This window comes from Schistocerca nitens, chromosome 6 (genome assembly GCF_023898315.1).
Source record: "Schistocerca nitens isolate TAMUIC-IGC-003100 chromosome 6, iqSchNite1.1, whole genome shotgun sequence".
Taxonomy (NCBI): domain Eukaryota; kingdom Metazoa; phylum Arthropoda; class Insecta; order Orthoptera; family Acrididae; genus Schistocerca; species Schistocerca nitens.
In genome coordinates, this window is record NC_064619.1 from 529175174 (window position 1) to 529199872 (window position 24699).

Consider the following 24699-nt stretch of genomic DNA (forward strand, 5'->3'; position numbering starts at 1 on the left):
GCTCGCACTGCGTGCCATAAATTGCCTTGAGAATGGCAAGGGAAAGAGGTGCTGTTATCAGCGTGGTATAGGACCACTCTTTATTGGGCAGTATTTCATCCCTAGCCGGATAAAGGCCTGTTGCATCCTTCCCCACAAATAAAGATCTTCAGCTTTAAGCATCAACGTACGTAAACTCAGTCCCCAGTCGTGTGTAATCTTCCACTGAGGCGTACCTTATCACACGAGTTTCAGTAAGAAGTTTCTGGAATGTACGAGGGGACACTTTCGGTTGAAAAACTGCGGAATTAGTTGTGATACGTCGTGGAATATTCCCGCTTTCAGACCCTTTGTTTCATGAAGTTCCGATAAGTGGTGGCGCTATACGCAGCCTTCAGGATCACGTCGGAACGCGCGTAAGGTACGTTCCAACCAGAGAGCTGTCACTGAGTTTCCTTCTGCGGAAAACCGGAGCATCATAGATACTCACAGGCTGTTGTTGAACGTCTACGGAGACCTGGCAGTAAACAAAATGCGGTGAGTCGTCATCGCAACAAGGTCGCGCAAGCCTGCCCGATCTCAAGCGTGCCGGCCGGTCGCACACATCTATCATTCCTGCAATGTTGGAACGTGCAGACATTCTCATTCGGGGTGATCGACGGATCACAGTCATACACCTAGCTGCTCAACTGGACGTCTCTGTTTGTAGTGCTAACACACTCGTTCACAAGTTGGAGTACTCAAAGATTTGTGCCTCTTGGGTTCCTCGCCGCCTAACAGAAGACCGTAAAGAGCAACGGCCGGCCGGAGTGACCGTGCGGTTTTAGGCGCTTCAGTTTGGCACCGCGTGACCGCTACGGTCGCAGGTTCGAATCCTGCCTCGGGCATGGATGTGTGTGATGTCCTTAGGTTAGTTAGGTTTAAGTAGTTCTAAGTTCTAGGGGACTGATGACCTCAGATGTTAAGTCCCATAGTGCTCAGAGCCATTTGAGCCAAAGAGCAACGAGGAACCGTCTGTGCGGAATGTCTTGCGCGTTACGAGATTGACCGTGACAATTTGTTGTCTGACATCGTCACAGTGGACGAAACATGTCTTCATCACTACGAACCGGAAACAAAACGGCATCTAACTTACGGCAAGTTGATAAAAAGAGGGGGTGATATATGTACGTGCGTGTGGAAAACACCATCCCTCGAAAATTTATCTCCTTCATACATCCTCCAGGTTACCACAGATGACGTGTCACTAATCTCATTTGTACTAAGACTGCAGTACACGCGAGGTGCCTATATGCTTCCACTGCCCTGAGTTTAATGCATAAGTTATAATTAATGATCACCAACCTATAATCTTCTATAGATGTTGTCCCCTGCACAGAAAACAGCACGTAGGTGGTGAATCCGTTATCTTGAGGCTGTAATAAACTCTTAGCGAGGAACTGATATTGTATAAATAATTAAATCTTCAATTAGTTTGTTTGTACGGGATGCCACTCGCTTTTTTATTCGCAGAATATGAGAAACTGCACAGTTATATTCCACTTTATGAATCACAAACAATTTCTAATATTCACACTTTCATAAAAGCAAAACAATGAACTGCGTGCTTGCGTAATTACTATCGAATTGAAACTTCTTGGCAGATTAAAACTGTGTGCCCGACCGAGACTCGAACTCGGGACCTTTGCCTTTCGCGGGCAAGTGCTCTACCATCTGATCTACCGAAGCACGACTCACGCCCGGTACTCACAGCTTTACTTCTGCCAGTATCTCGTCTCCTAGCTTCCAAACTTTACAGAAGCTCTCCTGCGAATCATGCAGAACTAGCACTCCTGAAAGAAAGGATACTGCGGAGTTATGGCTTAGCCACAGCCTGGGCGATGTTTCCAGAATGAGATTTCCATTCTGCATGGTTCGCAGGAGAGCTTCTGTAAAGTTTGGAAGGTAGGAGACGAGATACTGGTAGAAGTAAAGCTGTGAGTACCGGGCGTGAGTCATGCTTCGGTAGCTCAGATGGTAGAGCACTTGCCCGCGAAAGGCAAAGGTCCCGAGTTCGAGTCTCGGTCGGGCACACAGTTTTAATCTGCCAGGAAGTTTCATATCAGCGCACACTCCGCTGCAGAGTGGAAATCTCATTCTGGAAACTATCGAATTGTTCTTAGTTACACATCCAAATAACTAGAGCGTGCTGATTATGTCCTAACGGATACCAACCAAGGGAGACAACATGTCTGTCTTCCGAAACTGCCGAACGAGATCTGATCTTACAGCCGAACCACTTCGCCCGCCATCCAGCTTAGGTGTGATCCGAAGATCTCCGAAGTACTTCGTCTGCCTTTTCGTGCAGCAAAAGTTTACTATTCTCCTCGTTATTAACCCATTTGAAATAATGGAATGGTAGCCTGCTATTAAAGATGTTTTTGTATGAAACGCAAGTTAATTCACTGTTTTGTTTTTCTAATATTAATACCTGATGTTTATCACATTGGTGCGCAACTCCCGAACGCAGGAGCCAAGCGCGGGGAAGGACCATAGTTTAGGCGGTCTTTCTCACGATACCCGTACCGAACAAACTATCTGTCACCGGTACTTCACACCACGTTACGTCATCTTCCCACTGCTGTCTTCTCAACTGCCCTAAGATGATCTTCTCGCAGCTGAATATGATGGCTGTAAAGCAAGAAATATTAACCCCCTACAGCCCGATTTCGCACCTTCCGACTTCCATCTGCTTTCCCCAATGAAGGATGCACCCCGCGGGAAGCGATCTGTATGGATGGCGGGGCCGTTATTGATGCTGCGAGTCGTAGGCTCCGACGTCGACCAACGGAGCGCCACCATGCGGGCATCACAGGCCTTCCCATTAAGGCCGTCGCATTGAACGTAGATTTGTGTTGAAAAATACGGTTTTGTAGCCAGAAGAGTGGGGAATGACAAGGTGTATTGGAATCCTGAAGAAAACCAACCTGCTTTCAGAACAAAACTGGGTTACCTTACTTACTGCACGCTTCTCGCGGGTAAGGCAGGAATGTTGTTACATCAGATCAGGCGGCGACGAGGCATTTAGGCAAATGAGACTCTATGAGGAATACAAGAGTCGTGGTATTAGTACAGAGAAATAAATGGCGATAACCGAATTAGAGAGGATATAATACACAAACTAACAACAGCAAAGAGAGAAATTTGTTAGTATAAATTTGTATTAAATTTGTATTAGAAAGTCTTCCCTGAAGGTAATTGTCTGGAGTCTAGTCTTTTATGCAAGTGAAAAGTGGACGCCTAAGCAGTACATACAAGAGGGAATAGAAGCTTTTGAAATGAGGTACTACAGAATAATGGTCAAATAAAGAAGTGCACAAGATAGACCAGAATGTTTTATTCGCCTTTCAGAATTTTTCATTCAATTGGCTTCTTCAGAGTTTACAGTTGTGACAGGTTTTATACAATAATCAATTAAACGTACTCAAAATAACACAGGAAGTAACTATCATATTTAAGAACTAAAAGATTTTCTTTATCACTCAAGAGAAACTTATATTACAGTTATTAGTTTCTAGGAATTCTTCAGTTAAATAGAATTAATTCTTTTTGTTGTTATTGTTGTTGCTGTGGTCTTCAATCCAGAGACTGGTTTCATGCAGCTCACCATGATACTCCATCCTGTGCAAGCTTCATCATCTCTAAGTGCCTACTGCAACCTACATCCTTCTGAATCTGCTAAGTGTAATCATCTCTTGGTCTCCCTCTACGATTTTTACCCTCCATGCTTCCCTCCGATACTAAATTGGTGATCTCTTGATGCCCCAGAACGTGTCCTACAATCCCGTCTTCTAGTCAAGATGTGACACAAATTCCTGTTCTCCCCGATTCTGTTCAGTACCTCCTCATTAGTTACGCTATCTACCCATCTAATCTTCAGCATTCTTCTGTAGCACCACATTTCGAAAGTTTCTATTCTCTTTTCCAAACTATTTATCCCCCATGTTTCACTCCCATACATGGCTACACCTCATACAAATACTTTCAGAAACGACTTCCTGATACTTAAATCTATGCTCGATGTTAACAAATTTCTCTTCTTCAGAAACGATTTCCTTGCCATTGCCAGTCTACATTTTATATCCACTCTGCTTCAGCCATCATCAGTTATTTTGCTCCCCAAATAGCAAAACTCCTTTACTACTTTAAGTGTCTCATTTCCTAATCTAATCCCCTCAGCATCGCCCGATTTAATTCGACTACATTCCATTATCCTCGTTTTGCTTTTGTTGATGTTCATCTTATATCCTTCTTTCAAGACACTGTCCATTCCTTTCAACTGCTCCTCCAGGTCCTTTGCTGTTTCTGACAGAATTACAATGTCATCGGCAAACCTCAAGTTTTTATTTCTTTGCCATTGATTTTAATTCCTACTCCGAATTTTCCTTTTGTTTCCTTTACTGCTTGCTCAATATACAGATTGAATAACATCGGGGAGAGGCTACAACCCTGTCTCACTTCCTTCCCAACCACTGCTTCTCTTTCATACCCCTCGACTCGTATAACTGCCATCTGGTTCCTGTACAAATTGTAAATAGCCTTTCGCTCCCTGTATTTCACCCCTTCCGCCTTCTGAATTTGAAAGAGTTTTCCAGTCAACATTGTCTTTTCTCTAGGTCTACAAATGCTACAAAAGTAGGTTTGTCTTTCATTAATCTATCTTCTAAGATAAGTCGTAGGGTCAGTATTGCCTCACGTGTTCCAAAATTTCTACAGAATTGAAACTGATCTTCCCCGACGTCGGCTTCTACTAGTTTTTCCATTCGTCTGTAAAGAATTCGTGTCAGTATCTTGCAGCCGTGACTTATTAAACTGATATTTCGGTAATTTTCACAGCTGTCAACCCGTTTTCTTTGGGATTGGGATTATTATATTCTTCTCGAAGTCTGAGGGTATTTCGCCTGTCTCATACATCTTGCTCACCAGATGGTAGTGTTTTGTCAGGGCTGGCTCTGCCAAGGCTGTCAGTAGTTCTAATGGAATGCTGTCTACTCCCGGGGCCTTGTTTCGACTTAGATCTTTCAGTACTCTGTCAAACTCTTCACGCAGTATCATGTGTCCCATTTCATCTACATCCCCTTCCATTTCCATAATTCGAGTATATAGCCCGTGTATAGACGCTCTATCTACTCCTTCCACCTTTCTGCTTTCCCTTCTTTGCTTATACTGGTTTTCCAACTGAGCTCTTGATATTCATAGAAGTGGTTCACTTTTCTCCAAAGGTCTCTTTAATTTTCTTAGAGGCAGTATCTATCTTACCCCTAGTGATATATGCCTCTACATCCTTGCATTTGTCCTCTAGCCATCCCTGCTAAGCCATTTTACACGTCCTTTCGATCTCATTTTTGCGACATTTGTATTCCTTTTTGCCTGCTTCATTTAATGCATTTTTATATTTTCTCCTTTCATCAATTAAATTCAATATTTCTTCTGTTACAAAGGATTTCTACCAGCCCTCGTCTTTTTACCTGCTTGATCCTCTGCAGCCTTCACTATTTGATCTCTCAGAGCTACCCATTCTTCTGCTACTGTATTACTTTCCCCCATTCCTGTCAATTGTTCCCCAATGCTATTTTTGAAACTCTGTACAACCTCTGGTTCTTTCAGTTTATCCAGGTCCCATCTCCTCAATTTCCCACATTTTTGCAATTTCTTCAGTTTTAATCTACAGTTCATAACCAATAAATTGTGGCCAGAGTCCACATCTGCCCCTGGAAATGTCTTACAATTTAGAACCTGGTTCCTAAATATCTACCGGCCGAGTTGGCCGAGCGGTTCTAGGCGCTACAGTCTGGAACCGCGCGACCGCTACGGTCGCTGGTTCGAGTCCTGCCTCGGTTTAAGTAGTTCTAAGTTCTAGGGGACTGATGACCGCAGAAGTTAAGTCCCATAGTGCTCAGGACCATTTGAACCTAAATCTCTGTCTTATCATTATATAATCGATCTGAAACTTTCCAGTGTCTCCAGGCCCCTTCCACGCATACAACCTTCTTTCATGATTCGTGCACCAAGTGTTAGCTATGATTAAGTTATGGTATGTGCAAAATTCTGCCAGGCGGCTTCCTCTTTCATTCCTTACCCCCATTTCGTATTCACCTACTACTTTTCCTTCTCTTCCTTGTACTACTATCTAATTCCAGCCCCCCGTGACTATTAAGTTTTCGTCTCCCTTCACTATCTGAATAATTTCTTTTATCTCATCATACATTTCATCAGTCGCGGAGTTAGTTGGCATATAAACATGTACTACTGTGGTAGGCGTGGGCTTCGTGTCTACCTTTGCTACAATAATGCATTCACCACGCTTCCGTAGTAGCTTAACCGCGCTCCAATTTTTTAATTCATTATTAAACCTACTCCTGCATTACCCTATTTTATTGTGTGCTTATAACCCTCTATTCACCTGAGCAGAAGTCTTGTTCCTCCTGCCACCGAACTTCAATAATTCCCACTATACCTAGCGTTGAGCTATCCATTTCCCTTTTTAAATTTTCTAGCCTACCAGCCTGGTTAAGGGATCTGACATTTCACGCTCCGATCGGTAGAACGCCAGTGTTGTGTCTCTTGATGATGACGTCCTCCTGAGTAGTCCCCCCGGAGATCCGAACGAGGGACTATTTTACCTCCGGAATATTTTACCCAAGAGGACACCATCATCATTTAAGCATACAGTAAAGCTGCATGCCCTCGGGAAAAATTACGGCTGTAGTTTCCCCTTGCTCTCAGCCGTTCGAAGTAGCAGCACAGCAAGGCCGCTTTAGTTGATGTTACAAGGCCAGATCAATCATCCAGTCTGTTGCCCCTGCAACTACTGAAAAGTCTGCTGCCCCTCTTCAGGAACCACACATTTGTCTGGCCTCTCAACAGATACCCCTCCGTTGCGGATATCTGTATCTCTGAGGCACGCAAGCTTCCCCAACCTTGACCCATGGTTCTTTGGGGGTTGGGGGGCTAAGTACAGTGAATTCGCGTAGTGAACTACATTTATACCAGTGTGAACGTTGTCACCGCTTAACATGGATACTGGGTCGATGCACATTCACACTTTTTTGCTACTATGCGAACCTGTACACTTAATACACTGTACACTAAAGTGACAAAAGTCATGGAATAGCATTATGCACATATGCAGATGGCGGCGGTATTGCGAACACAAGGGTAGTTGGTTGGTTAATTTGGGGATGGGGAGCAAAGAGCGAGCGGATGAGGGAAGGATGTTATACTTTGTGCCAGCGCTTTTTCCAATCCGCGAAACACTTCAACTCGATCTTAGGAATAGCATATATCTCTTCCAGCGATGTGTTATTAATCTTACCTATGTTTGCACAACGAAGGATCTTCATGGTTTATGGTTTCTGGGGACAGAAAAAGGTCACATGGGGCCATGCGTGGCGCATATGGAGGCTGTGGAATCATTACAGTATTGCTTTTGGTCAAAAGTTCACGGACAGGTAACGATTATGAGCAGGTGTATTATCGTGATCCAAATGTCAGGACATGTTTCGCCCCAATCCGGACTTTTTTCGGAAAACTTAACGAAAACTGCGTTGAACTTGTAGATAGTACTCCTTATAGTTTGTTCGACCTTGTGGCAAGAACTCGTGGTGCACTGTGACGTTAAAATCGAAGAACACATTGAGCGTAACTATCACATTTGACCGCATTTTTTATGTTTTTTCTGTCATGGCGATCCAGAATTTTTTCACTTTGATGTTTGTCCCTTAGTTTAGAATTCAGATACGTCAACCTATGTTTCATCAACTGTTACGAGACATTTCAACATCGCTGCATCGTTGTTGAATTAAACAGTCGATTCCTGAGCAACTAGAATTCGCCACCGTTTTCGTTCGAAATTCAACGAGTGTGGAACATACGAAAAATTTCAAGGTATGAGGCAACTGGTACGCCATGTCATCAGCGACTTCTCCGAAGATGATTCGATGATAGTCCATAATCATTCCTTTCACTTTTTCCACGATTTCTTTAGTTGTTGATGTACTGGCCATCATCTTCAACGTCTTCACGGCCTTCGAAACGCGTATATCACTCATGAACCCTTGTTTTCCGTATTTCATATTGGCTAAAAGCAATAGTTAGCATGATAATCTAATACTTTGCTCTTTATGGCAAAATTTAATGCAAATTATTCGAGCCATTTAAATACAAAATTAATAACTGCTGATACTAATCAAAGCACATGTAAATTTTCGGACAAAATTCCCGTTAATTTTTGATCACACCAAGTGTAAAATGTTTTTCGCTGAACATGGACATCTGACGGACACCAACCAACTTGTTTGTCAAGAAATTACCTTTTATTCAGCTTTAGCCAGTTTTTGAAGCGCAGTGACGTTCTTCAAGCTTTACCACTCAAAATTAAATAAAATTTTCTGATATGGACTTCTTCATCACAAATCAGTGATTTAAAGATACCTCCGACAGTAGAAGACCAGTTTGGTAGAACGAAGTCACTTTATTTAACTCGTATTCCAGTTACAAATTTTTGTATCTCATGAGTAACATGCCAGATGCTGTAGCGCTGCTCATGATGTGCCCTTGTCATATTATGATATTTAGGTTCGATTCTCTGTTTCTCGCGGCTTACTAGCAGAGATTTTCGTCGAAGCAGTGACAAAAGCTTTCTCAGACTCTGTAAATCCAGGCGCAATGTTAATTCAGTCTCAGTACTTGTTTCTGTGATTCTGTTTGCTATAAATTGTTGGCATAAAGTTGTGCTATCCACTTCTAAAATCATCTTTTTGTGTGTCCTGATTGAAGCCCAACCTGCTTTGAGAATTACGTAAAGAACATAGCCGTGTAATGACCGTCACCTGCTTCTTCGTCGTAACGTGTACCCTTTGAAAACTGCATCTTACCTTAATAAAAGTCAGAACATACAATCCCTTCATTTTTTGTTTCGTAGTAGGTAAAACTGCCACTTTATAGTAACTGTTAGTAACTCTCTTTGGCATGAAACGGACAATTTCGACTATTCGTAAGCCCCACTCGTACGTTCCTTTGGTATGTAGACGAGGTTTTTGTGCGTATGGAAGGCAGTTGGTGATACCAGCTGGTCAAATGGCGACGTATTATGGTTCCCTATGAAAACAAAAGTATTGTATCCTTTGTTTATACTTGTATTTTAAACTCTTTCGTATTGTTGCGAGAACAAAGAAAAAAATTCTCAACTTTGCAGAGCGAGACTGTATTTTTGGACAGGGATTTAGGAGTTTCTACATCTACATGTATACTTCGCAAGCTATCTTATGTTCGGTGGCGCAGAGTTGAGGGGAAAGGAGGAGAAGATGAGACGTAGATTCTGAAAGGAGGTGTAAGGTAAACAAGCTGTCATTGTAGCACATGGACTGCACTTTATTTTTTCATTTTAATTGGGCTGTAAAGGCCGGACTATACGTTACTAATCGTCTGCGGAGTTAATGGCTTCCTGCACCGTTATCTCCGCTGCTAACAACTGCACAGACAAATTACGGTACGTAGTATTAACATCTAGGTGTTTGAGTTTTTCGGAAGAATATATATTTTTTCCTATAAGAAAAAAATGGGAAAGAGGGTACTAGATAACCGTATCTTTGCTTTCTCATCAGCCAGATTTCGAGTCACTAGAGGCTCGTTATCAGAGGTGGTTATTAAATAAGTAATTATAAAGCCTCTGTAAGTACATGCCGCACTTGTATGCTTTATATCAACACTTGTGACTACTAGCTTCACACTTGCACAATCACGAATATCCCCTTCCCTAGGTGTGGGTCTCGCCAAGGGCTAAGAGTGCTGTTCAGAGGCAATGAATGGCCTGAGATACCAATCTAATGTGTTTGGATCCTTGATACTGTGTTAAGATACTTTTCTCCGTGAAGCGTATTGATCTTAGCTATGAATCCATAACGATCTCAGTGTTGCGTATGTGATAATTAGATATTTCGAATATGGTTTGTATATAATATATCCTTATGGCAATCATGTCAGAATATTCAACATGCTCACACCCGTTGGATAGCTTTTAGGTTGGTGCTATGGGAAGTTCCTTGTACGAGAACGCCGGGCAGTCACACGTTGTGCAGAGTAGTGGATGGCGGAAATCGCTCCATGTACGGCCAAGTGGGAGGACTTTGCAGAAGATGGCGCCGGTTGGTCAGAGCCAATATTAGCAGCGACCGGTTCCAGGCACTGGGCAGTTTCGCCGTTGTTGCGTGCAGGTTCCTTTTTGCGGAGCTGACCCAGCAGAGGCTGATGACACCGCTACGGCGGCCAACGGTGGCGGAGTCCGGCCTCATTGGTATTGAGGGGACAGCTGGCGGCAGCGTCGGCGTTAGGGGCAGGGCAAGCGATGCACGGCTGCGACTTCCGGCGGCTGTGAGGAAGGTGTGGTGTGACGAGGGGAGGGGAGGGGCATTGTCTCCGGCGGCAGACGCGGCCGCTTCCGGACCCTCGCCGGAAAGCGCCGCGCTGACTAACGCCAGGAGCCTCCGGAAGGTCGCAGGTGGGTAGAAGAAGGGGCGCTCTCTGTGGTCCACTGATGGGTCCTAACAACACAGGAAATGTCGAGAGATATGACTTACATTACATTGAGACACCGCCCAGAGTAAAGGCCGCCTCCCAGCCACCAATCCTGCTCCTCATTTGTTGATGTTGCTGACGATGAGGCCTCTCGGAGAGTTAAACAAAGTAGCAGACATGAAATGTTTTCGCAGTTGCAGGTCTCTAGAAGAGCGTAGCGTTCCAAAAGATTGGAAACGGGCACAGGTCATCCCCGTTTTCAATAAGGGACGTCGAACAGATGTGCAGAACTATAGACCTATATCTCTAACGTCGATCAGTTGTAGAATTTTGGAACACGTATGATGTTCGAGTATAATGACTTTTCTGGAGACTAGAAATCTACTCTGTAGGAATCAGCATGGGTTTCGAAAAAGACGGTCGTGTGAAACCCAGCTCGCGCTATTCGTCCACGAGACTCAGAGGGCCATAGACAAGGGTTCCCAGGTAGATGCCATGTTTCCTGACTTCCGCAAGGCGTTCGATACAGTCCCCCACAGTCGTTTAATGAACAAAGTAAGAGCATATGGACTATCAGACCAATTGTGTGATTGGATTGAGGAGTTCCTAGATAACAGAACGCAGCATGTCATTCTCAATGGAGAGAAGTCTTCCGAAGTAAGAGTGATTTCAGGTGTGCCACAGGGGAGTGTCATGGGACCGTTGCTGTTCACAATATACATAAATGACCTTGTGGATGACATCGGAAGTTCACTGAGGCTTTTTGCAGATGATGCTGTGGTGTATCGCGAGGTTGTAACAATGGAAAATTGTACTGAAATGCAGGAGGATCTGCAGCGAATTGACGCATGGTGCAGGGAATGGCAATTGAATCTCAATGTAGACAAGTGTAATGTGCTGCGAATACATAGAAAGATAGATCCCTTGTAATTTAGCTACAGAATAGCAGGTCAGCAACTGGAAGCAGTTAAGTCCATAAATTATCCGGGAGTACGCATTAGGAGCGATTTAAAATGGAATGATCATATAAAGTTGATCGCCGGTAAAGCAGATACTAGACTGAGATTCATTGGAAGAATCCTAAGGAAATGCAATCCGAAAACAAAGGAAGTAGGTTAAAGTACACTTGTTCGCCCACTGCGTAAATACTTCTCACCAGATAGGGTTGATAGAAGAGATAGAGAAGATCCAACGGAGAGCAGCGCGCTTCGTTATAGGATCATTTAGTAATCACGAAAGCGTTATGGAGATGATGGATAAACTCCAGTGGAAGACTCTGCATGAGAGACGCTCAGTAGCTCGGTACGGGCTTTTGTTGAATTTTCGAGAACATACCCACACAGAGGCATACCGACAACTTTCTTTCCACGAACAATAAGCGACTGGAATAGAAAGGAGAACCGATAGAGGGGGCACCCTCCGCCACACACCGTCAGGTGGCTTGCGAAGTATGGATGTAGATGGACAAGTATCAGCTTTATAATGGATGACGGCTATGAAAACTTGTGCCGGACCGGACTCGAGCCCGGATTTCCCGCTTATCGCGAGCGGTCGCCTTACCGTTAGGCTATCCAAAACTTCCACTTGTTGTCAGCCATGTGTTTACAACCTGCACTCGTACATTCATTATGTATATTCCCGTACAGGGGAGATATTTTAACTGAAAGTCGCTTGGCTGTGTCCGCGGAAATGATACAGTATTCTAGTGCCAGTGTTGTTCAGAATTGCACCACAAGTCAGAAGGAAGAGGCACCGTGGCGACTACAGCCGTTATGAAATGTATTCGCAGTTGGGAATGCGTACAACCATCAGCTGTGTAATGGAATGACAACAATGAAAATTTGTGCCGGACCGGCATGTCCGAAGGAACATTGCATCGGAATTCTGAACAACAAAGTTTATATTTATTCGCTGACACCAGGCAAGCGACTTTCAATCAAAAGTCTTCCCTGTACTTCCATACATAATGAATGTAAGAGTGCAGGTTGCAGACACATAGTTGACAAAATATTGAAGTTTGGGTCTGGCGGAGATTGTGCTCGGATAGTCTAATGGTAAGACAACTGCTCGCGATAAGCGGAAAAGCGAAATTTGAGCCCCTGTCCAACACAAATTTTCACTGTCGTCATTCCATTATACAGCTGATGGTTGTCCTCATTCTCATTTGCGAATTCATTTAATGCATTTCATAACTGTTGTAGTCTCCGCAGTGCCTGTTCGTTCCGGCGTGGATGCGTGTCCGAAGGAACATTGCGTCGTAATTCTGAACAACACAGGCATTGCAATACTGTACATACTAGCAGACTGTTAGAGCGCTTATCAGAAGGCCTCATCGGAATAATAGTAAGACTTACAAAAATCTTTATTTGGCTACCTCACCAGTATGACAGGTGCGATAAGCAACGACATTACGAGAATTAAATCTCTCCAACCCAGCAGCAGCAGGAACACTACAACCAGTTCTTACAACGGCGACAGTAAACCAACCGTTACCATGACGCAATATCATTGTTTACAGTACTAAAGTTAAAATTACAGCCCAAAAATACACGAGGACCATCAAGGATCGCAACTCCTTTCAGTTTATTCTCTGGAACACAGACTCCAGCGCCACTCTTCGTTTCTGTGTTTATATTTGGCTGCCGTTAGGTGCAGAAATATTGACTGAGCATATAAAATCCGGTGTCTATGCGGGTATGTATCTGCGGATATCGGCAATAACAAATAGTTTGTAGTTAGGGGTTAAAAGTATGAACATTGTAAATATTACGATTTTCGTCTTTTTTGCATTGCAAGAGACAAGCGATCTACAATAACGTGTTTATTATTATCCATTAGAGACAGAATGCCTCTATATTGACTTGAATACACAGTGCACTGTGAATGGTAGATACGTTGTCGACATATGCGACGGCTTAAGGTAGCAACATAGCCATCTTACCGAGTATCCAATCGAGTAAGGTGATGTGGTTAGCGCACGGGACTCGCATTCGGAAGTGCAACAGTTCAAATCCACTTCCGACCATCCAGATTTAGATTTTCCATGATTTTCTAAATCACTTAGGGCAAATACTGGAGTGGTTCCTTTGAAAGGACACGGCCTATTACTTTTCCCGTCCTTTCCTAATCGGAGCCTGTGTTCGGTCCCTAATGACCTCGTTGCCGACGGGACAGTAACCTCTAATCCTGCTTCACGATTTTCCGAACAATTGCACATAATTTCTGCTTCCATTGTACCTGCAGCTGGCTTACGTCTGAGTCCTCAATGTTTACATTAGTAGAGGACACTTATGTATCTACTGGAAGCCGCTAAAAAGCAAACCGAAGCCCGTTCTCCGTAAATTAGGATCTTCGCTTTGTGCTCCGACTCATCTTTATCACATACGACATATATATCAGTGATCTTATTACTGTTTTGCTTTAAAATATTTACAAGCACGCCGCGCGACACTTATTACATTGAGAAGGGTTGTTGTTGTTGTGGTCTTCAGTCCAGAGACTGGTTTGATGCAGCTCTCCATGCTACTCTATCCTGTGCAAGGTTCATCATCTCCCAGTACTTACTGCAACCCACATACTTCTGAATCTGTTTAGTGTATTCATTTCTTGGTCTCCCCCTACGATTTTTACCCTCCACGCTGCCTTCCAATACTAAATTGGTGATCCCTTGATGCCTCAGAATATGTCCTATGAGAAGGGTAGCACGCTAAAATGATTTAACATTATGGTGAGTTTACATGCATTTAATAAAGGAACTACGTGGGCTACATTTAACAGAGAACAAATGTGATGACTTGTAACACAACTTGCTTTGACTTTTCCATGTTGAGGATATTACTCTGCAGAAAAATACATAAAATCTCTTTCAGTGATTATGACAGAAAGCTGTGGGATACGGAATATTAAGACATGGCACAAGCCTATCAGCGGAACTCCAGGGTAAAGTGGTTTACAAAATTTTAATATGTGAAGATGCAGACGTGGTTGCAGATACGGAAGTTGGGGATGCAGAGACCTCAGATAACTGGTATACTTCATAATGGGACGGACAGAACTGACCTATTCAAAGACAATAGCTACACTGAAATCACCGTGATTTATGATGGTCACCGGCACATCAAAAAATAGGATGTGTGATCACCACGACAGTAACGCATGCTCCGCAACATGCTCACATGCTCGCCACAAGGTCCTTGAGGATTTCTTGTGGTAGAGTGTTCCATTCCTGCACCAGCGTGGTTGACAACTGCCGTATGTGGATGCATCGTACCCATTGTAAGGATAAGTGGGCTACAGAGTGGTGGGACAAATGATATCAGACCCGGATCTAGAGTGGGTGGGGGGAGAGATAGCCGGGGTATCCGTCCCGGTCGGCAATTCCAGAGAGCGTCAAATCGGAGAGCATCAAATACATATTCTTGAAGAAAAAAAAATATTGGCTCACAAAGTGCCTAGCATCCTGCACATGAAGGTCTGTCGATTATTTTATTCCTATTATTTTCAAACGCGTCTCTCTGGGTTTTGAACATTTTTGAACACATTCTAAGTTGATTTCTGAACGGATCATAAGATTTTTGAATGCGTGTCTACTGTACGTGATATTTCTGTTAAGATAATCCACCCCGCACCTAGAAATAAAAAACTTTCCCGCAGACAAAATGGGACGGGGTTATAAGAGCCGAGCCGAATAAATCTGAACGGGTGAACGCCAGTCGCTGTTGGTTTAATGTGGTTGTTTGGGTGTGCGAATGATCAGCGTTGTTATAATTATTAGCGAAATCCATAGATTCACATTACCAGAGTGGAAATAAACGACTAACAGGAACAACAGGTAAGAACGATTGCGTATTATCTTCTCCTGTATCCAAGAAAATGAGATCTTGACCGAAAATCTTCGTCAGATCGCTACAGTTCTAAGGGCCAATCCCACAGTCCCTCGTTAGCAGCAGTTTTAAATTATATTCTCGGAATAGCGCGGAAAAAGCGTTATACGAACACATAATAACGCCTTACCGAAGAATAAACGAGGAACAACTAAACCGGTGATTCTAGGAGGGTTAGTGAAGTTAACGGGAGAATAAGTTTTAACAGAGGTAGGAATAGTTACAAAATTAATGATGACAAGATTGTTTGTTAAGAGGAAGGAGAAGAAATGGGGACATCACACAAATTATATCAAAGAATATGACGATTCCAAAATTACATAAAAATTTCGTACATCACTTTTCGATCTCATGCTTGAGAAACTGGAGCGTATGAATGGAAAGTGGAACAGTCTCCTAACATAAATCTTTTTGCTTGTAGTAGGCCCAATTGACAGTTGATATTGGTATGTCATGGATCATATTCTATCGTGTTATTTATGTAAATGCGGTAGATAAAAATGACCATTTGTGCCAAAACAGCCTCGCTTGTTTGGCGTTTATTACAATTGCTGTAACATTAGAAAGGCGTATTTCATTTTATCTAGCAGACAGTGACAAAATAGTCGTAATCAGATCGAGAAACCACGCCATTCTCGTGTACTATTCGTATTAACAGCTCTTTCAGTATTAGACAACGACATTTTGATTTTTCATGTAGCAAAACCACTTTGACGAATTTTGATGACGTAATAGATTCTTTCACAGAAAGGAAAGCACCCCGTCTAAAGCTGTAGAAAGATAAGAGGAAAGAGAGAGAAAAAAAAAAGCTGGGACCTAAGGATTGAAGAAATGTGTACTGTCTCTTGTCTGTACTGTTTTTGTGTTCCTATATTTAATTTTATGTCACACAAAAGAGAAAATTATTAGCTAATAGGCAATAGAGTGTGCAAATTTTCTGAAGAGTGGTTATTCTCCCGGTCACAAATTATCCCACTCAATATTAACCAAGTTCTTTTTTAAGGAGGGTGGAATGTCAGACCGGCCGATTGGGGACAGGAGATGCACCACAGGATATTTTGATTTCCGCTGTCCTCAATGAAGGTTTGATAGCTTCCATTACAAAATATAAATATTTGATTCCACGTAACAATATATAGTGATATGCGACAGAAGAATGCTGCGTGAAGAGTCATGGCACTACACTACGGCACATTTAATACCAAATAACATGTCTTACATTTCCTCAAATATATATGTTTATAATACACACAAAACGAACTCTTCATAAAGATGTGCGCTATAAAATGTACATATTTTTGGAAAATCATTTTTTTAAATTTTTGGAGCCCTATCTCAAATGCTAGAAGGGATGGGGAGGGTGGGCGCCACTATCTTGCCTTTGCCAGCCAGCCAGAGTGGCCGAGCGGTTCTAGGCGTTTCAGTCTGGAACCGCGCGACCGCTACGGTCGCAGGTTCGAATCCTGCCTCGGGCATGGATGTGTGTGATGTCCTTAGGTTAGTTAGGTTTAAGTAGTTCTAACTTCTAGGGGACTGATGACCTCAGATGTTAAGTCCCATAGTGCTCAGAGCCATTTGAACCTGCTTTTGCCCTGGTTCGGAAATATCTTAGATCTGAGGCTGACTGTCATTGTAGGAAAGCTGGACAGGAGCAGAAATGTTTAGCGAGCAAGTTAACACAATAAACCGAAGACTTATGTAACTTGTACTTATCCAAGTGAATGAAGACTCATTACAAATAACACAGCAAGAAACAGAGTCCAGCTGTATCAGAGTCAACAAGGATGAAGCATGAATGAAGGAGTCATAGTATAGTGGCCCCAGGCATAAGTGAGCCGAGCGGCAGCTCCCGGGTGCCGTATATTATGGTGGAGAGGGCACTCGAAGGACAGAGGCTCTACTGGAGGTGTGACTCGGTGAACACATACTATTGGGTCCACCAGATCCTGGATGACCGCTATCAGCGACAGATGGGAACTTGCCATTCTGTTACCAACCTTGATACACTTTGGGGTAGTATTGATACACGACAGCACACACTTTCCACCCAGACTGCTTCACCATTGTCGTGTAGTGTAGATGAGTAAACAATGGTGGGGGGGGGGGGGGAGGGGGGGAGGCTGGATGCCGGTGGCAATGAGGAAACAGGACCCGAAACTGAGGCTGATGCTGAGCTCCCACCCACTCCCTGGCATACACTCTGAGCCCGCCCAGGAACACCAGCTGAAAAACAGGCCGCATACCCACATCCAGAGGTGGAGCAGCAAAACAAAGACAGAGACATCTCAGTGACTGCAAAGGGAACTGGGGTGGCATGTAGGACAGCTGCCAGGTGGCGGCCAGTGGCCCAGGGCCCATGAGAGCCGGGTGCAGTGAGGGCTGCAGCATCCCGGCAGGCACCAAATCTGAAAGCACCAAGCCTGTGGCAGGATCACGCAGTTCACAAGGATGAATTACGTTCTGATGGTGTTGCAGCAATCATCTTGCTCCCTGCAGGAGAAACATAGAAGGTCCAATACATCTTACAATCGTGCCTTCCTCCCAGTGCCTCCGTCCATCATAAAATCAGTAAAAGACTGAATTGCTAGTTAGATACTTTGCCTGTCTGGACAAAGTTGGCATCACCTGCTGGGGCAGGTGCAGCAGCATAAGCAAGGTGTGGTGGGGCTGTCCTTGTAGCAACTGCGCTGGCAGTGGTCTGTCATGTAGGTGGGAGCAACAGGAAGACAAGAAGAGCAACAGAGCATGATCCCTTGTGTGGGAGATGCGAAGTTTGTCCACCTGTTGCTTAAATGTTTGGACAAACCATTCAGCTTCGCCACTGGATTTCAGATGGAACGGTGCTCTCATGATGTGGGTGATGCTGGAGCCAGTGCGAAACTTTTCAAACTTGGCGGCAACAGTTAGAGGTCTGTTGTCTGTCACAATCCCTTCAAACAACCCCTTCTCATTGTTAGATGTTGTGTATGACTTTGTGTACAGAATCGTAAGGAGAGTAAGCTACATAGTGGTGCAGCAGCTACCATCGTAAGAGAGCTGAACAGGAGCAGAAAAGATTAATGAACAAGTCAACACAACGAACAGAAGATTTACTTAACTTTTATTTTTCCAAGTGAAAGGAGACTCATTACAAATAATGCAGCAATAAACACAGTCCAACTATCTCAGAGTCAACAAGGATGAAGCACAAACAAATGAGTCATAGTGTAGTGGCTCCAGGCACAAGTGAGCTGAACAGCTGGTACCAGCCATCTTACGTTGCAGTGGCAGGTGGCGTTTGATGAACAGAGCTACTGGAGGTGTGCCTCAATAGATGCGCACTGTTGAGACTGCCAGATCCCACGTGACTGCTATTGGCATCAGATGAAAACTTGCTATTCCATTACCAACCTAGGTATGCCATGGGATGGTATGGTATTGATACGTGATACCACAGTGGACAAGCTGCAATTGATCTCTGAAGCATGTCCCACACTTACTCAATTAGACTTAAGTCAGATAAATGGGCAGACCATCCCATTTGCTGAATATCGTCTCATTCCAAGAGCTCCTCCACCTGCACTCTCCTATTCTATCGTGCATTGCCATCCATAAAAACGAAATCATGTACCCCTGAAAATACACACTTGGGGAAGGAGTAAAGTGTCACTCTTTTAACACTGACCAATAAGTGTACTGTATTCAAAGATTTGGAGGTCAGTTTACCTGTGCAACATTTTGCTTCCCCACACCACAATGCTTGGACCATCAAAACTATCATGTTTGACAATGTTCCATGGTACATTATATGTTCCTGCCTCTTGCCACATGAACGTACATCCAGAATCACTGCTCAGACTGAATTTTCTCTCATCCAAGAAGAGCACACTACTCCACTCCTCACTGGCCCAATCTCTATATTCTTGGGACCATTGTAAACTCTACGCTGCCAATGTGTGGGTGTCAATGGAACACAACATACTGATCATCAGGTAGAGACTAGCCTCATTCAGTCTTTGTGTCACTCTGGAAGGTGAGACTGCATCTCTTGCAGTCCTCTTAAATGTGGTTGCAATTGGACTAGCTGTTGACATGGGCCTCTCCTTGCCTGTTGTTGAACATAAAGACACCTGCTGCTGTAGTCAGCCATGGCTGACCACCACCTCTCCTTCAGAAGCAGTGCCAGTCGTTCAGAACATTCTCCTTGCAAATGAAACACTGCTTTGAGAAATACCAAACTCCAAGGCTACATTTCGTCACACTTCAACCGTAATCCAGTTTCCTGATAGACTTCCATCACAGAATTATTGTGTGTCCTATTGCAGTGGCTGTGGGATGTAATGTTCCCCTTTGAAATATAGGTGTTCATTCAGATTCAGATTTGTTGTTATCTTGAAACTCACCTGTAATTGAGTATTCTTCTTAGATTGTGCAGGTGCAGTTCGATTGATTTCATCCTCTCTGCAGTTGTGCCTCAGCTGGAAACTTAGAATCTTCAAGCAATTTCAAATGTCTAGGAAGGAATACTCTATACTACTTTTCCTAATGAATAATTACACTGTATCCCAGTGTACAACATTAGAACAGGTGATTATAGGAAACACTGTTTGTCCATTCAGTTTGGTATCCAGACATCAGACACTGACATTATATGAATGACAGATAGAGTAATTTTTATGGACTTCTGTTGTTCACTGTGATGCCACCAGCACTGTCGTGGCACACTTCTTATTCACTAGCACACCTAACTACTCCAAATGACACAGAAACAAATGCAAAGCCCAACAGATAATGCAATCACCATCCCACCTTGACATTTGCCATCCACCCATATCGCATCACAAGTAAAAGCAAATGACAAAAATCCTCCAAACAGTTTTCAGTTCTTAACTATTTAATAAATGGTTTTGACAACTGCCATCGTTTGTCGGCTAGGTAGATATAGTATTACACATCATACTACTGGGGTAATATGGTACTCCTCAAAGTTAACTGATAAAATGACAAAAAATGCAGTGCTCCTCAATGATTTCAGATAGTGAATGATCTTGTGAAAAATTTAATATTGTAAATAAGAATGCTTAAACATTTCACAATTGTAGATGGAAACTGAATAATCGTGGTGGTTTTTCATTGTGTGCATCTGGTGGTTCTGTGTTGGCAAAGGTACCAGACAACTTTAAAGTGAATAAATCAAGGAGGAAAATGTGCATATACATCAGTGTTCATGTTTTGCAAGCCAGTGTTAAGTGAGTGGTAGATGGTCATTTGTACAACTCGTGGTTGTTCCCTTTCTTGTTCCACACTGAAATGGAAGAAGAGAAAATTATTGCTTGTGTACATCTGCTGAGTGTAAACACTTCTTATCATGTTAACACATAGACGTTTGTCCCCTATGCAAATTCTATGATAGAGGCAGTTGAAGCACTTAAGAGTGTCTGCTTCCCTCCAAAAATTCCCATTTAAATTCATGGATCATTTCTGTAACACTAATGAGATAGGTTCTAAACTTATGCAAAACTGAAAATGACAGTTTTAATCAGTGACTAAATAACATGGTTCTTTAATTAAATTTGTATATCGTATGTTTTCAAATCATTATTTCATTATCTATCCTTTTGTATTCTGTTCCAGCCATCGGTGTGGCATAACAGATGAAGATCTGAATCGTCGGTGGAGTCATCCCAGTCAGCATTTACATCCCATCATATATCACACCAAGGTATTTATTTTTCATCATTTGTAATTTTGAGTCTGTCAGTTTTGAGCACATTGTTAGTATGCATTCATATTCTACAGTATAGATGCAGGGTCTCCTAGACAAGGAACTATTCATTTATAGTAATTATATAGGGTGAATCAGAACTCCACCAACACACTTTCAGAGGTTTTTCAGGAATACTTTCTGAATATTTTGATATCAGGGACCCATTGTTTCCGGTGGCTTATTACACAGTGATAATGTCATTTTGATTTATTCCATTTGTTACCATAATCACCCTCATTCCTGTGAAAATACATTTGCTCAGTGAAAAAGAATCTTAACAACCAGTTGCCAAATGTACACTGCAAAATACGGAGTAATGCAACAACCCTCAGACAGTTGCAAAAATTCTATGGTGTGGTTACCGTCACTGTGTGAACAGCTCGGCACAGCACCATTGTACCATCTTCCCATGGCATTCAGTGAACTCATACATGAGGAGTATATAGGCCAGATCTTCATCAGTAAACCTCTCTATACTGCTTTGTATCACAGTCAATGCAACACTTCACACTATCAAAGAAGCAAACCCAAGACAGAAGTGAGCAATACTGAATGCAAACTTGAGGGCAAAGAGTAAAGTGGGCATTACTATTATCAGCAGCAACTACCGTGAGTGAATGGAACAAGTTTGTATCCAAACAAAGCACACAGAGCACATACCATAAACAAATGTGCTGTTGTGTTCTATTTTCAGGGCAATATAGATACAAAGGTAATTGGGGCAAGAAAACAAACAAAATGCAATAACTTTGTAATGAGTCCCTCATTCCAAAATACTCAGAAGGTATCCTTAAACAACCTATGACAGTTTTTTGTAGAAATGCTCAATCAGAAGAGAGTCAACAGCAATAGCAGTGCATCAACAGTCAGTATAAAACACCCAGAGTACTAATAAAAGTGAGCTATTAGCATTTCATCCTAAACCTGAAGGAAATAAACAAGAAAGGGTTTGCAAATCAAAATTAAAACATTGTGTATGCTGAAAGAGAAAGAGGAAGAGAGAAGGAGCGAGGAGAGATGTTTATCAACAGGAGGAAAAAAAAAAATGTAGTACCAATCATGCACCAGCCTCAGATAATAATAAGCAGTGCAAATACACCAATGAAAAAAAACATAACACACTAAAAGGTAAATTATGTAGAGTAACAAAATTTTGCGAATACATTTGTCCAGGTAATTTGTAAGTAATTAAATTGCAAGATCACAGTACAAGATAAGCCATTGCAAATGTAAATGCTGGTACATTAATAACTGGTGAAACAACCAGAATGTTGAATGCAAGCAATCAAATGTATATTCATCGTGTTGTACAGGTGCCAGATGTCAGGTTGGGGGATGGAGTTCTATGTCTGTTGCACTTTGTCATTCAATACGGGGATGGTTAATGCTGCCTGTGGATGATCTGGAGTTGTCATCCAAGGATGTCCTATATGTGCTTGATTGGAGACAGATCCAGTGATTGAGCAGGCGTGGCAATATGTTGACACTCTTAGAGAATATTCGGTTACAACAGCGGTATGTGGGTGAGAATTATCTTGTTGAAAACCTCCCCCCGGAATGCAGTTCTGAATGGCAGCACAACAGGTCAAATCACCAGGCTGATGTAAAAATTTGCAGTCAGGTGCATGGGATAACAATGAGAGTGCTTCTGGTGTAACACAAAATCACACCCCAATCCATAACTCCACGTACAGGTCCAGTGTTTCTAGCACACAGACAGGTTGGTTGCAAGCCCTCAATGGCCTTATCCTAACTGACACACAGCCATCACTGGCTCCGAGGCAGAACCAGCTTTCATCAGAAAACACAACAGACCTCCACCCTCCTGGAAGTAATGATTTCCATCAGTTTGTTGTGTCATTGTGGTGCCAACTGCTGCCTGCTACAGATGCAGTATGATGTGCCAGAGCCATACATTCCACAAAGTTGTCTTCCCTCTCAGTAACACCACATGACCATTTGGTGTCCGGTCTTCTTGTGACCGTACATTCTTGTGACCACCACTACCAGCAGTCGTGTACAGTGGGTACATTCGCACAATGTCTTTCTGCAATACTGCAGAAGGAACATCCAGCTTCTCGTAGCCCTATTACATGACCTCGTTCAAACTCAGTGAGATGTTGATAATGGAGTTTTTGTCACCTTAAAGGCATTCTTCACTTACATCAACTCAGCATTCCCAATCTCAAAGGCAACTAACATTCGAAACCATTATGGCATGTATTTAAAACCAACCTGATACACATTCTCATAGTGGCCCTATTAGCACCACTCTTACATAAATGGTGTGAAATTTTGCTGCTGTCATCTTTCAGATGTAGAAACACGCCTACCAATTATCGTTCGTGTCGCACAACTCCACCTTGGTGCTAAAATGTTTTGTTTTTGTTTTTTTTTTTTCCCCCTGTCAGTTCATTCATTTGTAACTTACTCCAGTGCTTCACCAAAGCATCTTTCTGCCATGTTGATTCCAGAGTCCTCTGTAAGCCTCTAGTATTCTATAGTAATGTGATATTAGGCTTTAGAAGTGTCCTCAGTATCTATAAGATACTTCACATTTTTCTACATCCACATTCCTGCTATACTAGTTGTGAAATGCTTTGTGCTGTGTGGTAAATATGATAAACCAATAATTTACCTCTACTTTCTAATCAGCTCCTTGATGCTGTGCGAGAACAACTGTTGCTGTCAAAATTCTCCAGTTTTATCTCTCGTGCCCACTAAATGTGTATCTTTCATCATGTATGTTACATAAGCAGAGAGGGTAGAGCTATGTTTATTGACTTCACAATGGAAACCAGGAAACAGAATTTTCTTTTTTTGGCCTTTTCTTGGAGCACGGTGCTTTTGTTGTAGCATCTACTACTTGAATCAGCTAGAATTCTTGTCCCAGCTAGGAATAACGTGTTTGTGTGATATATATATATATATATATATATATATATATATATATATATATATATATATATATATATATATATATATATATATATATAGGATAACAGGATACTTACCGGGACTGGACCAGACTCTGAATGTGGCTCTCCAGCAGGGATACGACTTCCTCAAATCCTGCCCTGAAATGAGATCCATCCTTCACGAAATCCTCCCCACTCCGCCAAGAGTGTCTTTCCGCCGTCCACCTAACCTTCGTAACCTGTTAGTTCATCCCTATGAAATCCCAAACCACCTTCCCTACCCTCTGGCTCCTACCCTTGTAACCGCCCGCGGTGTAAAACCTGTCCCATGCACCCTCCCTCCACCACCTACTCCAGTCCTGTAACCCGGAAGGTGTACACGATCAAAGGCAGAGCCACATGTGAAAGCACCCACGTGATTTACCAACTGACCTGGCTACACTGTGATGCATTCTATGTGGGAATGACCAGCAACAAACTGTCCATTCGCATGAATGGACACAGGCAGACAGTGTTTGTTGGTAATGATGATCACCCTGTGGCTAAACATGCCTTGGTGCACGGCCAGCACATCTTGGCACAGTGTTACACCGTCCGGGTTATCTGGATACTTCCCACC

The 24699-nt window shown here is 42.8% G+C and overlaps 1 protein-coding gene across 5 annotated transcripts in view; it reads left to right on the forward strand.

Annotated features, from left to right (window-relative positions):
* The window catches only part of LOC126262566 (cytosolic carboxypeptidase 1-like), a 524760-nt gene that overhangs the window by 434471 nt on the left and 65590 nt on the right, over positions 1-24699 (forward strand). For all 5 annotated transcript variants that reach the window (XM_049959267.1, XM_049959269.1, XM_049959270.1 and 2 more), the window contains exon 19: positions 21030-21117. In XM_049959267.1, the coding sequence (XP_049815224.1) occupies positions 21030-21117 (88 nt within the window). The remainder of the gene's footprint in view (positions 1-21029; positions 21118-24699) is intronic.